Raw genomic sequence first — 18,811 nt, forward strand, 5'->3', positions numbered from 1 at the left:
GGAAATATTGACTATTTTTTTTTTAAGTCTGAATGATTCTGTTTTAGAAGAAGTTAATACTTCAATACTTCTCTACCATCACAAGCGACAGCACCAATTTCATGTCACTCAAAGAAGTATATGGTAAAGGCAGAACTTTTAGACCGTTCGTGTGGATTCAAGAATAAACCTTGGACTAGTTTTCGTAAATCTGTCTTAAAAAAAAAAATTGAGTGTTTTATTGTTGACCCTCAAAATCTCCCTCTGTGTGGTGCAGAACTTGATAAAATTTTGGAGTATCCAATCAATAGAAAAATCTAAAATCTACAAAAATATAGAACACATTTGTTTTACAAAAACAGACATTTTAACTCAAACAGTTTTCTTCATCAGAGATAGAGAGCAGGATGTTTAGATTCATATTTTAATACAAGCTATTTCATAAGTGCTTGCTGGAGAAGAAAATCGTGCTTCATGTCTGCGACACTTATAAAAACTAACATACGGGGGAAAAAAATCTGATAAGGGGGACCAGAACAGTCTTCGAAGTTCAAGTAAAATTTTAAAAATCATAATCAGAGACAATCTTTCCGTTATGACATAATTGCCATTTCTCACCGACACTTTTTATGGATAGGGTTGGCTGATTTTCCTAACAGCATTTGGTATAATATACCCTTAAAAATATTGTTTTTAATATCAACCTTCATCCAAATTTAAAAAAAAAGAAATCAACAAGAAAAAAAAATGTCTCTCAATACTGCAATTTGATCTAAAAAAAGGAATTACTCATCAAGCCTGCAATGGACAATTGTCTGCAGACACTTCCTGACCATTGATTCATTTGGCTGTGTATTTTTTTAAAAAATGCACATTTAAGATGGCAATCCTCTGCAGTGCTGGTCAGCCCTGGCGCTGGCTGCGGGCCGTCTAAGGTTTCTCCCAGAGTGCAGAACGACACCACGTGAATTGATTTTTCTCTGCAGTGACCGCTCCAGCCTGACTGGCACCGCAGCTGCCTCCCAACACATCTCATTAGGGTGCTAGGCAAATGGCAGCAGCTGGTGTCAGATTATAGAGGTGTTTTCAACAACGAAAACACAGCCCCTCCGTCTTCAAGGCAACGTTAAATCATTTAGATGGTATCGCTTTTCGGATAAGAGCATTATTATTGGACAAAGACGAGTTGGAAGGGACCCCAGCTTTCTCGAAGGACACCAAGCATTTTTTTTTTTTTTTTTGAAATCACTTTTCTCCTACCTGCATTGTTTGGAAGTACTTGTTGCCGGGTAACAGTTTAGCAGCCATGTTCAAGGGCTGGGGGATTTTTTTTTTTTTAATATATATATAGATATCTTTTAAATTTTTTTTAAATGTTCTATACACTAGTGGGGCGGGGGGTTGTACATGATTTTTTCCCCCCCTTGGAATTCAGTTAGCAAACTCTTTTATGAGATGCATCATCTTAAAACTGGGTAAAATAATATTGCAGTGTACAGCAGGTCTGCTCAGTTGGTCTCCTCTTGGCCCTTGCTGACCTCCTCTGTTATCTCCGCTGAGCTCCCCGCCTTGAGACCTGTGGGCTCCTCAAAGTTCCCTGAAGCCTCCGAGTCAACTCTGGAGCGCTTGAACCTGCGATCAGGATACTGGCTGTTGTCAAAAGGCATGCGATGGACGCAGAGGACGTGGGTCTTCAAGTTCCCCTTCTGAGAGGCACTGTAGGGACAGTAGCGGCACTGGAAAGGCCTGTGACCTAAGGGGGGGAAAAAAAGTGGCCGGTCAGTGCTGTGCTCACACCTCCCTGCCCCAATGCTCAAAGGACCATTATCACCAACACGTCATGTTATTCTTAATAAGGCTTTTTGAAAATCAAATAGGAAATGATAGGAAAGCAACCAGTACATTAGATACATAAACTAGGATTTAAAATAACTCTTCATTATAACCAGAGTTTTTAACCCAGACATTTTAGGGGAAGAAGAGAAAGCACCTAATACCTGCATTTTTTTTTTCTATAAAGAGTTAGATTAAAAAAAAAAGTTTAGGCCAAGAAAGAGGTGAAATTAAAGATATTCTGTAAATACTTTCAGAACAGGAAATAAATTACCCCACCTTTTCTATGGATGAAACGTTAAAACTTTAGTTATGAACATTGAAATTCGAATTTCACCTAATTTTCGGGTGTGATGGGATATTCTCATTTGGGATTTTTTCCAATTTTTTTTTTTTAATGTAAAAACCATTCTCACCAAGCTCTCACCAGCTGTACTAAAACAAACCAGAGGCAGATCCGGCCCACAAACTATACTTTGCCGACTCTTGCTCTAACACAAAAACCATAAATCCCTCCATCTGGGAGACTGACTCAGGTCTCAATGCAAAACCAGTTCACTTTCTTATCCTCCCATGAACTCTTTATTGACGAGCAAAGCAAGCATGACGAGGGAGTGTGTTTGGAGGGTGAAGTGTGAGAGGGATGCTAACGGAGCTTGCTCTGAGGCAGGGGTGGAAGGGCTGAGCTGGGGGGATTTGTAGAAGCTGAGAATTTTCAGGGGAGACAGCAGAAGGTATCAGGGGAGTAACCAGGCTGATCAGGGGTGATCAGATAGTCAAGGCCCAGTGTGAGTTTTAAAGAAGTTAGATTTGAAGAGTGACCCCTGAAATGGAACTCTTCTAGAAAGGTTCTAATTTAGAACAGAAGGACTTTTATGGCAATCCACCTAATCCTCCCTGTTTGATCTCTGCCTTTCTACCTTATACAGGAGCACAGGAGACTCACATCTGCCTTTTTTTTTTTTGTATCAGGGATCTAACCGAGGTGCGCTGTACCACTGAGACAGATTCTCAACCTTATTTTATTTTATTTTTTTATTTTGAGATAGTCTCACTAAGCTGCTGAGGCTGGCCTCCAACTTGCGATCCTCCTGTCTCAGCCTCTCAAGTCACTGGAATTACAGACATGTGTCACCACGCCCAGCTCATTCTGTTGCCTTGAAGAACTGTTGGTCAAGTACCTGGTTGGGAAACTTACAATGGACTGATCGCATTTCCTCCGATGCTGGGAAGTTGATGTCCCACTCCTGGGGGTTCATGAACGCTGTCCCACTCAGCACCCTGAGAGGTCAAAACCCACAGCTGGGCTTCATTTGCTCAGAAAAATAAACAAGCAAATATATGGGCCAAACCATTTACCCCAGAAAATATCCAAACAGCATAGTCAGCACCTTTTCTAGAACAGTCATAGCATGAATCCTGTGTATCTAATTAACAAAACAGTCTTGCCCCTGAGAATGTAGAAGCCACCAAATGTTGGTTGTTGGAGCTCAACTTCCCACCAAATTGGACCCAAGGCTACATTCTTGCTTCACATTCTCTCTCTTGCCCCATCACGAACTCGTCTCTAGGACCAATCTGTTCTACTTGTTGAGTCCTTCTCTTTTCAAACCCCCCTTCAGGCTGGGTACGCTGGGCACCGACTCTTGCCTGGACTGTGACCATGGCAGTCTACGGAAAGGTCTTCATGCTTCTGATTTCCCACCCTCTAGTCCATCCTCCCTCCCCGGGGCCACCAGAGTGAGCCCTTGGAGGAGAAGCTCAGTCTCTGATTTCTTTGCCCCAAATCCTTGATGGCAAACCCTACCCCGAAGGAGTAATCAGGGTAGGCCTGGTTCAGCCCGACCATCTTTCCAGTCTCCTCTAGAGCATCCCCCTTATCTCACAGGTGGCCTCTGCCAATAGGCTTCATTTATGACCTTGCTGGAGTCACTCTCCCTGAAAGGTCATTTCCATTATCTGCAGGTCTAAACCCCAGTCCTCTTCTGAGACTCTGCTCAACGAGGTGCCTGCTTTGTGGACTCCTGTGTGTGTGTGTGTGTATATATATATATATATATATATATATATATATATATATATATATATATAGTGATCCCCCAGAGGCCACGCATTCCTGAGGCAGGAGTCATGCCCCAGCACCCAGCACTGAGGAAGCTGAACTATGATTATCTTTCTGCTTCACCTTGTCTTTGTTCAAAGCAATTGTAAGTTTGGGGGCAGAATTTTTGCTTCTTTTGTTTCCACCGTTGTGCCCAACACAAGGCTCAAGTTGATCAACTTTCCCACTTGCAAAAGCCAACGTGCAAACATCTTGGATGTTGGAGATAAGAACAAAATGAAGCGCAAGAAAAATGCACTTGCCTTTGGTTTGTTCCTGACACCCTACCAGGGCAAGAGGAATGCAGAGCATTAGCGGCCAAGACTTGGGCCATGATTACCAAGAAAGAGAAAGATTCCCCAGCAGGATTCCTCTCCTGCCTTTCCCCTTACCCAGCTCTGCCCGTGGGGTTTGGTCACCTCTCCCTCAGATGCAGAGAAGGCCCTGGGTTGGGTGGGGAAGAAAACTGAAACTAATATTTCTAATGCAGATCTGGGATTGTACAAGGAATAGAGATGATCCTTGTTCTTCACCATCTTGGAATTGGGGCAGAGACCCAGGGCAGAATTAGGATGCTGTTGTGGTTCTGACCGGATCTAATTGTGTTCCCCAAAGTTTCATGCATTGGAGGCTTAGTTCCCAGTGTGGTGACGTCAAGAGGTGGTTGAACCTCTAAGAGGTGGGGACCAGGGGACACTGGCTAGGTCACTGGGGTCACTGTCCTCAGAAGAGATTCATGCTGCTCTCAAGGGAGCCTGATTAATTCATGTTAGAGCAAGTTATTATAAAAGGAGAAAGTCTGACCTCTAAATATCTCTTCGCTCTTATTTTTCCATATGACTCTCTCCCTCTTGAACATGCTCATGCCATAATGCTGTCTTCCATGTTGTGATATGGCCAGAAGTCACAACAGAGTCAAACAGAAGCTAATCCTGTGCCCTTAAATCTCCAGAACTATTAACTAAATAAACTTTTTTTCTCTACAACATACTCAGTCTCAGGGATTTTGTTACAGCAATGGATGAAAGACTAAAATGAGTGCCAGTTGGAAGCACTGGCATAGAGAAAACCATGCTTATTCTCACTACCAGAAGAGTGGACTAAGTCAGGGCTAACTTGGATTCCAGTGAGTTTCAAGAGGTCTTCCTATCCAAACAGTTCTGAGAGAATATTGAGCCTCTAGAATTCTACCATCAATACATGAAGTTGCCATCTCTGTGCACATTAAGCTGTGTCCAGCTCTTACTGAGAAAGGACTTGAGTTTTTCTGAAAGAAAAATTAGCAGGAGGAAGTAGAGCTCAAAATTATAGCTGGAGACCTAAGGCATAGAAGATCATTAAAAAAAAAAAAAAATCAGGAAACGCTGAAATGCCAGGAAACCCAAGAAACACTTGTTTAAGGTTTTGTCCAAATCCTTTCACAAATGGATGGTACTTTAATGTTCCCACCAAGGGCAACTGACTGTGGCAACTCACGTTTTAGGAGAGAACACTGTCCACCATTTGATTTAACTTTATGGTAATAATTTGGTCGTAGAAAACATCACCATGATGACGTGTCTTTGGAGTTAAGAACTCCAATTGATAAGTAAATGAAAATTAAAAATAAACTTTTGGCACCCTGAAGCAAAGAGAGTAGCAGAGCTATGAAGCCAAATGACCAAGGCATGGATGGTTGGAGTCTTAGCTCAGTTCACTAAGATCAGATTGGCTCTTCCATTCTTCAACTGTTTCTGTTCATCAGCCAAAGCTGTTTATTATATTTTCTATCATCATTGCTGAATAATAACTTCATTTAGGAATCACACTCTGCAACCTTTGGAAAAGCTGCCCTCTCTGCAAACATTATCTCCCCAGGAGCCAAGCAACTTGTCTCTTGGCACACTAAACGAAGGACTTCAGATATCACCTTTATTTGCAATGAGAGCCTTTTTGAATTGGCCAAGTTGGTATAAAAGCACTTAGTACATTTTTCTCCACCAATCGATTTTAAAATATTCATCATGATTTGATCCTATGGTTACATTTTGAAACTCCATTTCTTGGTAGAGTCAAAGATGATGTACGATAATTCTGGCAGATTTGGATACTTCAGCTGTCAAACCATGATTGAATTGGTTTTCTTTTTAACTTTGGTGCGATGGAAATCTATTTGTAAATGCATCTAAAGCTAGGCGTGCCCACGTTTGTAGAAGGACGTCCATGCGATACGGGAATCATAAGAAATCCTGATCTTATAATATGCCTTATAAGTAGAAACATTTTAGATAATAATAGTAGCTCCCCAACACCCCGAAGACCTACATTCTACAATTCTTCACTTTTGTTTCTGCATGTTTATCCTCATACAGGGGCTTTATGGCAATGTTGTCAAGGGGTAATGTCCACTTCTTTGGACAGAAAAGAAAGTTAAGATGCAGCAAACCTGGAAGATTTAATTTTAGAACAAATTTCCGATGAATATAAAATGCTCAGATCCTTTAATTCTCCAAAATCCTTACAAGGATTATGATTACAATGTGTTTTCATGGGATAAAACACACACACACACACACACAAATACATCATCTATGCTGATTATAATACATTTCTGTTATTTTTAACATTTACATATGCATAATACACACGTGTTGCTTAGTGTATAATTATAATGCATTTTGTTATATAGATTAATATATTATTTAAACACTCACACACATCCCCCTGAGATGTCGATGGAAATTCTCCATGAGACTCAATTAAAAGCAAGTGCTGGGAAGAAACTTGGGGTTCCCTCTGTGGGAAGGGGATTGGAGAAGTCATGATATATCCAGAGGAAAGCATTCTGATCTCCCAAGAATCAAATTTCAGCAAAAGGCTGATCCTTTGGTGATGGGAACCTTGATTCTCAAACAGAAAGCTGTTATTATGCAAAGCACTTCTGGACACTTGACACATTTCTGAGTCCAGCTAAATCGGGATGAAAAGTTTCAAACTTTTCTGTTCCCATCTGTGCATGTAAAGCCCCTGATATTGGCGCAAACACAATGATACTGAGGTCTGTTGGCTTCGGGTCAGAGAATATAAGCAAGGGATTGAGAACAAGTCCCAGGAGCGAGGGCTTCGTGGGCTCCTTGGTATTATGTTCCCAGTGGCTGTGAGTGGGGAAGTAGGGCCACCTGAAGCCACAGGCAGCTGGAGAGACCCATGCAGTTCAGCTGGGAATTTACTGACCTTCCACCAAAGTGGCCGTGGATCCAGAGGAAATCAGATCTCTAGATGGGTATAGGTCATCCTGCGGCCAGAGAAGAAGCCAGTTTCCCCCATCCCATTATAATGGGATACCCGCCATGTTGCCTGGGCCATCTTGTCAGACTAGAAATCAAATTGGTGATTCCCCAGGTTTAAAGGTGACAACAAAGAGTTAGTAGTGTTGTCTGTTTCTAAGAAGCAGAAGAAACTTCAAGAACAAGGTGATACCTGTAATCCCAGCTCTGGAGGCTGAGGCAGGAGGATCGCAAGTTCAGAGCCAGCCTCAGCAACTTAGCAAGACCCTATGCAACTTAGTGAGACCCTGGGTCTAAATAAAATATTTTTTTTAAGGGGCTGGGGATATGGCTTAGTGGTTAAGCACCCTGGGTTCAATCCCTGTTTAAAGAAAAAAAAAAAAAAAAGAACAAGGTGAATCCGACAGTCCTTCATGGCGGTTGAATTGAAGGGAATAAGGACCTCTCTGGTCAGTTTCCCATTGGAGAGTAGCATTAAGACCATGGCCTCTGCCAAATTTGACCCCACTGAGAAGCACCACACTCCAGCTTTGGCTAAATGCAAAGCCTTGGGCTCTGTCACCTTAGCCTTCTTTCGGGTGTCCTCCTTGGCAGTGGCCAGGGTCAGATCTGGTGAGGAACTTGGGGTTCAGACGGTCACGTCCTGACTGTCCTTCCTTCATGAGGTGGGTAGGACGCTTACGGCTAAATTTCAGTCTCCCTCCCCTCTGTCTGGCTTTGAGCTAGCTCTCTCAAGGCTCCGGTTTGCACCCCCTGAAAATGAGGAGGACTAGTACCACCTCCCAGGAACAGCATGGGAGCCCCGAGGTGAAGAACTAACTTACCCAGAGTGTGGACAGAGTGTCTTTGTCACGGTCACTGTTTCCTTGTTGTCATTAGGTTGTTACCTAAGCTCGATTAGGGGAGGAGAGGCTTTGTCTTTCATCTAAGGGACTGACCCCACAAGCCCTTGGTGGGCCACTCTCTGGTGCCAGCTGGCCCCAGTTGCCTTGGTCCAAGCTTCAGAGACTGCCTCTCCTTGAGCCACTGCCTCAGACTGGGGTCTCCGGGAAACTGTGAGAGGTTCAAAGTCTAAAGGAACCGGTCATTAACAGTTGCATTTCACTGGGGTGAAGTGCAGCAAACTTGGGTTGGGATCTGCTGGAGGTCACACCTCTTGCTGGAAGGAAGCCCCAGAGGACAGGGTGAGGATTGTGAGGGGCTAGATCCAAGACAACACTTGGAAAAAATGCTGATTGTGATGTGATAGAGGTAGTTAGGGGTTCTAAGAGTCCAGCCAGGAGGGATAGGGGTCCCTGGACATCCTTCTATTCTCCTCTCCCTCAAAACCCCCACCTTTTGTGGGTCTCCAAATGCTTCATGCTCTTTCCTGCCTCAGGACCTTTGCATAATCCTTCCTCATTTCTTCAATCTGTAATTCTCCATGCCCCGTGATCTCATCCTTCAGTCCTCCACGGCTCTGCCTCTACCTCTGGAAGCCCTTCCTTAATGATTCTAAACCTGCCAAGGTGGCCGTGAGACTCATTATAGCAAACTCAGTAGAGAAGCTATCCCGAGTATCAGTAGAGCAATCAATATGCTATCAGTAGATGAACAAATAAATCCATCATGGCTGTGTTCATCCCCCGATGGATTGTCAGTTCTACAGGGTCAGGGGCTGGGCTTTTACTTGGGTTGTTTGCTTGCTTTGATTATTGCTGTTACCGCTCAGCACAGCGCTTGGCGCATAACAGATGTCCATCACCTACTTCTCGGGTCAAGAAACATGAAGGAGAAGCCAACAGGAGAAGGGAAAGGGAGAGAGCTCAGTGCTCCTGCAGACAGAGGGACCTGCCTGAGCCAGGGCGCAGGGACAGGAAGCCAGGGATCAGCTCAGGTTTCTAGGAAAAGGTCAGTGTGGTCGAGGAGAGGTGGACAGGCTCCAGGCTCACAGGCCCCCTGGGAAGGTGGGACCCCATCCCATGGGAGAAAAGAAGTGACGGTCCTCGTCTGCCTGTAGCTGGGGCCCCGAGCCCTCAAAGGTGCCAGATGGATCCCCCCCCCCGCCCCCGGCCGCCCGCCCGCCCTCGCTCTTCTCTCTCTACCTCTCACTTTGAGGCCATCAACATTTCCCATCACTGCCATGCAAAAAGTAAGTACATCATACGTTAATTTGTATTGTCACTGCGCCGTAGAGCCGTGGTAAAGAGCACATTCATTTTTAATCCACTATGAATAATATATAAATATGTATACAGTGTGGAGGGTCAAGAGGGGTAAGGAGAAAGCAAGTCGTACATTGTTTATAACAAAAGTGGGGAAACGAGATATTTTTCTTACTTGGTACGATGGAAATGTCTGTTCTTTCCCTGCACCTAAGGGGGAGAGGAAAATTCTTGCCCTTGGGGGAACCATCCATTCATTATAGCGCAACACTGTGGGCAGCTGGTTGCATGGGAGAGATGGGGCTGCATCTCTGGGGCCTCCAGACTTTCCAAACTAATGGATCCTCCTCAGGTGTGGGTGACGGATAAGAGAGTGGGGAGAGGGTCGGTGACCAGCCCATGGTGATCCGTCCTGCTGGGTGAGAATGTGCCGATGCCCTCTCCTCAAAGCACAGTAGCGGGAATGGCCTTGAAGGTTCCTGACAAGTGCCATCAGGGAGGCAGCCTGGCAGAGAGGGCCTCCCGTGTCACACTTAGGAAAAGCTGGCCAGGGAAGTGAATGACCCACCAGAGTCAGGGATGTACAGTGAACTGGTTTCTGATCGGGTAGTTTCTAAGCACATTCTTGTCTGGCCGCTCCCTCCTGTCCTGCCTGCAACCTCCTTCCAGAGGATTCTCTGCAGACTGTGGGATGTTCAATTAGGAACTAAAGGTGCTCCAAGAGGTAGTCCATGAACACACGTGAAGGGTGTGCACTGTGCATGTGTGTATGCATATGTGTGTGGGAGAGGCAGAGAGAGAGAGAGAGAGGGAGGGAGAGGTAGAGAGATGCCATATAGTCATCACATGCCACTCCCCTTATGGGCACTGGATACCCCAGTGGTCTCCAGAAGCCCATCAAATTCTGGGACTTGAGAAATCTTCATTGGAATTATGGAATCAAGGAGTAGAGTTGACTCTGGGTATCTGGAAGAGATTCACTCCAAGACACCTCCCACCATGGATACTAAAATCTGTGGATGCTCAAGTCCCTTATATAAAATGACAGTTATATTTGTATATACCTTACATTCTCCCACATACTTTAAATCATGTCTAGATTACTTTAAATACCTAATATAACTTTAAGTACTCGAAAAATAGTTGCTATGCTGTACTGTTTAGGGAACAATAGCAAGAGAAAAAAGTCCATAATCACTCAGTACAGACCCAACCATCATAGGACCATCACAGGCCTAACTACAGGACCCACAGGCCAGATGTGAGGTGGGCAATGTGAAAACAAGAAGGGTTGGAGAGACGGAGGGTTTGTGAAATGTCAGGAGGCTGCAGGAAGGCGTGTTCCGGCACCACTTCATTCATGGTGCTCAGCATGTGGCAAAAATCAAGTTTTGCTTTTTTGGAACATTCTGGAATTTTTTTTCCCAAATATTTTTGGTCCACAGTTGGTTGAATCCACAGATGCAGAACCCACTGATCCATGATGTGCAGATCTAGAGAGCCAATTGTATTCTAAGCCACTCCAGACTGCTTCCATATTGTGTGGCCTTGTCTTCTAGATTGGACCAGGTAAAAAGGTGGAGGGCAGTAACCTTCAGAGGCAGCTTCCACACACAGAGCTTGGGAGGAGCTGCCTCCATATGGTACCAAGGAAGCTCCTAATAATACCAGGTCTCCCCCCTGTACCCAAACCAGCCCACTGGATTCCTAAAAACCAAGGACATCTGCAAAATGCATGCCGGTAGGTGAGAATTGGCTCACCTCTGGGGCCAATTGGGTATGTTAGAAATTTGGTCCCCATAGGTAGACCTGCCCACTTGGGAGGAATCCATAGATATGGTGGTGACAGCAAGTTCATGGGCCCGGTGGTGGTCTGGTGTCCATCTGGGACTAGAATTCCTCCCAGACCTCACCTGCTGCTGCTTCTTGTACGTTCCCTGCTTTAAACCTGAAGCTACAAATTGAGAGGCCCAGGACCCTCAGTCATCTTTTCCCAGGTTCAAGAGGCCATCAGGGGCAATGAGATCAGTAAAAATGTACATGAACAAGTACCAACCAGGCCTACATAAAGAGCCATTTTCTCAATCGCATATATTAGACCTCTTTTTTAATTTCCTTAATTCCAAATAGGCATGAATGGTTCCAATCAGGTACATAATTTATGTTTTCAGTTTTTAAAAAAATATTCATCCATCTAATCAAAGATGCTAAAACACTCTGGAATATCCTTAGTACAAATAATTTTAGGTTTTAAATTTCCTGTGATTCGGGTTTTAATTTAAAAGGCTACTCAAAAAATGTACTTATTTTAAAAGTGAATTTTGATCCGTGTGGTAATAGATTAGAGACATCACTGTTAACTCATGTTTGGCTTAATATATGGAATATAGATATGTTTGTAGAGAGGAATAAATATACATGCATATTTTTCCTTGTTTATCAACCAAGAGGGTCTAGTATTTAGGACATTGATTTCTAGTACCACTCTCAAAAAAAAAAAAAAAGTTCAGACACAGTGGCACACATCTATAATCTCAGTTACTCAGGAGGCTGAGTCAGGAGAATCAAAGGTTCAAGGCCAGATGGAGCAACTTAGCAACACCTTACTTCAAATAAAACATATATATATTTAAAAAAAAAAAAAGCTATATATAGCTCAGTGGTAGAGTGCTTGCCTAATAGGAGCAAAGCCCTGAGTTAAATCCCTAGCACCACAAAAATAAATAAATGAATGAATGAATGAATAAATAAATAAATGGAACCAAGACTCTTCAGAGAAATGGCTGATTCTAGGGCTTAGCAGGTAATGTACAAAATAATTCTGGAATATCTTGTCCTGGAAAATAAGAAATTGTACATATATGCATATAATTTCTTATTTTCTTATCTCATATATCATATATGTCATATATATATATATCATTTTTTAAAAAGGCACACATTGATAGGTATTTCAAAATATCAAGGAAACAGCTGAAGATCCCCCAAAGCTCAAAGCTGAAACAATTTGAGTGAGAAAGCAGATAATGTGTTAAATTATAACCACCCCTCCCCCCCAAAAAAAAAAATCCACACATCATACGGACATCAATGATTGAATCAGTCCATACACAGGAGAGCAGAATCAAATGCCCTGTGCATTCTGTGTAATCCATGGAGCTACTACCCCCGGAGGAGGTGGAGCATGTGTTCTCCCTTCTGAAGCATGAGCTACACATGGTGACTTCCTTCCAAAGTGCGTAGTGGGAAAAGGGAGCACAGAGTAACTTGACAGTGGAGAAACCTGACCCAGGACACCTCAGCCAGGGGACCAGGGTCATGTTGATGGTGGGCACCCTTGATCTGATCTGAGAAGAGCACATCACCTCTATCATCTTTCTTCCCTAAACCGGTAACTTCAGTCCAATCCTGAGAAATTGCAATAGCGGGTCATTCTGCAAAACACTCTTCCGATCTGTCAAGGTCATCAACAGCAGGAAAAATCTGAGAAACTGTCACAGCCAAGAGGAGCCCAAAGAGAGACCTGACAACTAATACAATATGGTCTCCTGGATGGGATCCTGGAGCAGGAAAAGGACATTAGGTAAAAAGTAAGGAAATATGAATAAAATATGTACTCTACTTAATAGCAATGTATCAATATTGGTTCATTAATTGTGACAAATGTACTGTACTAATGTAAGATGTTAATAATAGGGGAAACTGGCTGGGAGACATATGGGAATTCTCTGTACTACCTATGCAACTCTTTGGTAAACCCAAATCCATGCTAAAATGTTTTTTTAAAAATTACTTTTTAAAGTTTCTTAAAAAGTGAATCTGGTTGATTTGCAGTGAATAGGGAGATCCCAACACCCCACACAGGGAGATGGCCAGAGCTGAGAATGATCCCAATGTCACAGACACAAGTCGGCCGCTCTTAACTTTCCCAGGTGACACTTAAAATTCAGCAGAAGGAAGAAGCCCATTGACTCCCTGCTGGGCCCACTACCTCGGGGCCCAACTGAGGCACAGCATCATTTATTACTCAAGCATGGTGGTTGGGACTGGGTGAGTCTCAGCTCACACAACCACACTCAGATCTCACCTGTCTCTTCTGGACTGTGTATGCTCTTTAATTTTTCTGAGTCTCAGTTTTCTTATCTGTAAAATGGTCGTCATCTTAATAGCTTGGGCATAGAGCTGTTTGTTGTGAGGATTAAACGAGAACAGGTGTTAATGCTTGGTCAATGCGTGGCCCGGTGAAAGGGTGACATAATCATTTAATAGATGATGCTTGATGGGTATCAAGATATTCTCATTATTAAGTGCCTATGACACAAGAGCCATGATCTATGCACATTTTGATTCCTCTGACAGTGCTGAAGTCAAGTGTTAGAATCTCCACTTGCCAAATAGGGAAATCGAGGTTCTGAGAGGCCGCACGTTTGTCCAGGGCCCCAAAGCCAAAGAATGGCAGAGCTCAGCTTTGGGTCTGCAGCCAGAGCTTAGCCTACTGTGGTTTACAGTCTCCCTGTAGCTTCAGGTTCAAGTTGAGTGCATACACATGCCTGGAGGAAGACAGATTCCAGGAGGGGTCTGAAGAGAGCATCTCTGGTGGGCGGCTGGTAGGGTGTGGGGCCCAGCTCAGGCCCTGCCCCACCTCACACACAGCCCAGGGGCTTCCTGCCCTTCCTCGGCCTGGGCTCAGGGAGGCCACCTTCCTTGGCGACTTCCTTCCCAGGCTGGGGCCACACCTTGTGGGCTTTGCCTCCCATGTTTATTGTCTGCCCCAGGCTGCTGTGGTCCTTGGAGGCACCGGCCTGCCTGGGTGGTCAGTCGACCGCCTGGCCGGCAGCATGCGCTCAACAGCCACTATTGATCCAGGATCTTAAATCATCCCCTGGATTGTATGAAAGCATTTATGTTTATCATTAAATAACCTTCAAAGGGTCAATGAACTTACTTTCCTTTTTTGAAGATTTTTAGATGTGTAATATAATAATACTCTAATGATACCCAGAGTTTGTCTCTGGGTGAGCGCATTTAATCCGGAAAGAAATGCTGGAGAGGCCAAAGCGAGAGGACAGTGGCCCCAATGTGAGAGGAACACTGGGAGCACAGGGGCTGGCAGCCCCCCTCCCACCAGCAGAAACTGTTTTCTGTCTCCCAACATTTGGGGGGGGGGCTGGAACACTGCAATGGGAGGGGAGATCTTAAATGGAAGGAAGCAGAACTCTTTAATAGTCTTAGGAAAAAACACTAGTGAATCAGACTTGGATATTATTATCACTAAAATAAATAAATAAAGGATTTTTGAAAAGTTTTTAATAAATCAATTTTTAAATATTAAGTAAAAATTATTAAGGCGGTACTCAAAATGGCAAAAAAAAAAAAATACCCACATCCTCCCTTCTTAGGGACACTGGGATAAGCACAGTTATCTGAAGTCCCTGTGCAATAAGGCAGGACATGAGGATGGAGGGAATTTAGCAGCAGTGACAGCCAGCCCTGCCCTGTGTGAACCCTCCTCTGGGCACCATGAGGCTCACTGGGTCAACAGCCCATCTCAAAGCCACAGTGCAAGAGGAGGATGCAGAGCACCTTCCAAGCCAACTCCCCAAATCCCGTGTGTACTTGTGTCCACCCCTCCTCTCTAAAACCTTCGATGGCTCCTTGTTTCTCCCACAGCATCTTGACTCCTCTGCATGGCTTTCCAAGTGGAAAATCCTTCCTGCCTAATGCACCTTGCCACTCCTGCTCCAAACCTGCTCACTTCCAGCCCCAAGATCTCCTTCCAGTGAGACTTGCCAAAATCCTGACTCCTCTTTGAAGCACTTACCTAATGCGCCACACAATTAGGCACTTCGTTTATGTCCTTTAAGGACTGCTCACAGAGGGCTTCACAGAATGTGGATTTGGTGAGTGACTTCCCCTGCCCAGCCCAAATTTTCACTTTTACAAGAACCTGGGAGACATCCTGCGGTGGGAGGTGAGAGAGTGAGCCCCAACAAGGCAGCCCTGACCTTGGACAGGGGGATCTTAGCTCCAGATCAAGTGGGGAGCACATATCTGCACCTTGCTTTCCTTCACCCTGAACTAGATAGACTTCCTTCCTCCGCACAGGCCACCCCTTAGGATCAAGCAGGACCCTCCTCTGCATCCTGCCCGTCCTTGCTGGTGCTCGTGGGTAGAATGCCCCCACCCCTCCTCCTAATTGCTTCTCCAAGAAAGTCCAAGTGTTCCCTGTCTCCTTAATGCTGCCATACTCTGCCTGTCATTCTCCAGGAGTGCTGAAGGTCATATTCAGGTGCACCTTGGCTCCCTGGATGGCTGTGCATTTTCCTCTGTTTCCTACAGCAAGGCTCAGTTTCCCACTCACAGCTCCATGAACTCTGCCCTTTCCTCGCCACCGTACCCCCCAACTCCACCACTTCCTGGGGGGACTTGGCATGGCACCACCCACTCTGACCTGAGTCCCCACAGCCCACAGGTTGTCCCGTGCAGTGGTCAAGTGGCAGTACCATGGATCCCACCACTACACTGAACACCCAGGCACCCATTCTCCTAAGAGGTCACAAGCTGGAAGTTAACACACATTTCTTTTTGTCCCCAACACTATTTTTTTTTTAATTATAATGCACCCTCAATGTTTAAAAACAAAAAGATTTCACATAGAAATGTAGATTTCCAGTTTCTCTTAAAAAGTCAGAGGTCTGGCAAGATCTTCCCAGAGGCTGTCACTGTGGAGCTAGGTCCCAGTTCCTCCTGCTTCCTGGAACTCAGAGCCTGGCATCCTCTTGCCCTTTGGCTCACTGTACCCCTGGCCATCCCCAGCTGGGAACTGGAGGGCATCAGAGTTCTCAATCTCCCCAGTCTCCCAAACCCACGTCTCACCTTACACAGTGGTGGGGTAGGGAAGCTGGGTGCGGCTTTTGTGTGTTTTCTCATTCAGCAGATGGGTTGCATTCCCGTACACACCCTGCGAAATAAACAAGTGGGTGGTCTCCGCTGGTTCAATGGTTTCCTGTTTTCCATTGTGTCGCTTAAAATGAACACATCAGCCTTTAATTGTACTTTCTGTTTTATTGTACAATTTAAATATGGGAGGGGGGCCAATATCGGAACTCCACTCGTGCCAAGGGTGTGCTGTGCGCGCTGTGTCGCACTGGCACAGACTCCGGTGGGGGCACACAATCCTTTTGGTAAATAAATATCAGTGCACTAAAAGCTGGTATCCAAGATTATCTGCGGGTAATCCACTATCTACCCATATCTTTCATAAAAACATGAGTGCGTTTCTTAGGAGGTGGAGGTGCATATGGGTTAGAGAGCATCTCACCAAAGATAGTGTTGTGGGAGCAGGCACAGGCCATCAAAATCCAGTGCTGTTGTGTGGTGTTAATGAGAGTTTTATGTGTGAGGGAGAGAATTGCACATCCCTCTTTTCCAAAAAGGAACCAACATCGACCCTCGGTACCCGAGGTATAGATCCATACAGACAGGCACATGGATTAATTGAAAACAGCTACTTTTTTATCATGCCCCATTCAACAAATTGGTACCGTGAACAATAGAAAAATTACAAAGACGAAAGGGAAGATGGAAGCCGAAACTTTCCAGCCTTCAGCCGTGGCTGAGTGCCACATGCCCAAAAATAAATAAATAAAAGGGAGCCTGGAAGAGAGGTGTTTTTATTTTTTTCTTTCATGAAGTCACAAAGGAAATGCTACTCCTTTCTTCTCTTTTTTCCCCCCTATAAAAGGCTCTCTCTAAAAAATCAAAGGTGTCAGACTTTGCTTTCTCTGGCTGGCATGATCTGGAATATGGCTGAGGAATGACAGATGTCGGCACCCAGCTGCAATGAAGCATGCTAAAGTTTCCGTCTAATCCACTTATTTCTCTGTAGTCACGTAAACCAAAACAAATGGGCAGGGCTTTACATTAGGAAAAAAAAAAAAAAAGCCCACAGCAGCAGGACTTTGTTGCATAATGCAGTCTCCACGCCATCTTGGTATTACTTTCCCTTCTGCAGAGGGAAAGGCACCTTGTGGTGAGATCAGGTCCCTCAATGTGCTGCCCCAAAGGGGTCAATTTGTGTACCCCTTTATCCCGTGCCAGACACGGTTTCCCAAGGGAGAAGGAAGCTGGGCCAGGGTGCAGGGGGCGTGTCAGAGGCCTCAGAACAAGCACCCATGTGCCCGCACACACCGGCACCCCATTGCACACTTACACACTAACCCACTCCCAGGTTTTGTAGCTGCTAAACTAAGATGATCGGTTTAATCACCAGCACCATCGTTTTCAACTACTTGAATAAATCCAGAGGAATTATAAACGGAGCCTGTGTGTAATTAAAGTGAGGGTTGTTAGACTCTTCATTTAATAAAACACTTGAAAAGAAAAGCCCTCGTAGGTTTAGCTGGGCCTCCGGGAGCAGGAGGGTAAGCGCACGCAGCAGGCAGGAGGAGGCAGGGCTCCCTCCTTTGAGCGTGTAGGGCAGCCACCTCCTGAACCCAATCCCCTTTAAATCTTGTAAGGAGCGAGCAAGGATCAGGGGTCTTGGGGCTCTGTCACCGCCAGCAGTTCCAACAGCTGCGAAGCACTCTTTCAGCGCAAGTCACAAGAAGAGATGTGACGGATTTCGCCCATGGCAGAATGGCGTACCGTTTCTGGCCCTTCAGGCAAAAACAGTAAAGGCAAAAAGGAGAATTTGAGATTTCCCCCCTTAAACTTCCCACAACAACCTCAGCAAAACCACATGACTTGCCTTCTACAATCTCCCTGGTGTGTTCACTGCTACTTTGGCAGGGAATCAGAATTACTGTTATATAAATTCCATCTGATGCCAAAGCGACCATCTGTGAGTAAAACTGCTTCACCTACGTCTGCCTGCAAAGCCACTCTCCCAGAGACAAGGGAGAAGGGGGAAAAAAATTTGATTAATTTGCAGAATGCTTGTGATTTGCTCATATATTATTATAACTGCTCATCAGCACATGACAAATTCCCAGCCCTCGGTGCGGGCACCCGTTTGGTTTCAGCAGTTTCTTGCGTCGACACCTGACAGACTGCAGGGCCTCTAATGACTTTCAGATGCTTACAAACAGTAATTCTATCTTCAGAATAAAAAAGAAAAATCCGTAGGAAGAAAAGAGGAGCGAGTTCGTCTATTTCATTTCCTTCCTGTATATCAACATGATTTAACCGTAAGGGCAGCCGCAGCTCCAAGAGGGGGCCTCCAGGCCTGACCACGACCGCCTGCAGAGACAAAGACCCCCAGTCTCTGGACACAGAAGCGGACAGAGGCCACTCTGGGGGCGGGGTGATGTCAGGCGGTGCTGGGTGCCTGCCACCGCGGGGTGGCTCTTTCCCTCCCTCTGCGTTGCAGAATCCCTTTCACGGAGGACACACTTTTAATACCCTGGTAACCTCTCCTGTTCTCTGCAAACACATCTGCCTCCTAAATGCAGTTGGATTTCTGGCTTTCCCCCTCCCACCCCACCCCA

General features: G+C 45.1%; 1 protein-coding gene across 5 annotated transcripts in view; it reads right to left on the bottom strand.

Moving 5' to 3' along the window:
• Positions 1-1,176: 1,176 nt before the first annotated feature.
• Positions 1,177-18,811, bottom strand: part of Znf536 (zinc finger protein 536) — a 436,688-nt gene continuing 419,053 nt past the window's right edge. For all 5 annotated transcript variants that reach the window (XM_048791005.1, XM_048791009.1, XM_048791007.1 and 2 more), the window contains one exon: positions 1,177-1,732. In XM_048791005.1, the coding sequence (XP_048646962.1) occupies positions 1,488-1,732 (245 nt within the window). In that variant the 3' untranslated portion in view covers positions 1,177-1,487. The remainder of the gene's footprint in view (positions 1,733-18,811) is intronic.

The sequence above is a fragment of the Marmota marmota genome, unplaced genomic scaffold, assembly GCF_001458135.2.
Source record: "Marmota marmota marmota unplaced genomic scaffold, marMar, whole genome shotgun sequence".
In the NCBI taxonomy this organism is placed as follows: Eukaryota; Metazoa; Chordata; class Mammalia; order Rodentia; family Sciuridae; genus Marmota; species Marmota marmota.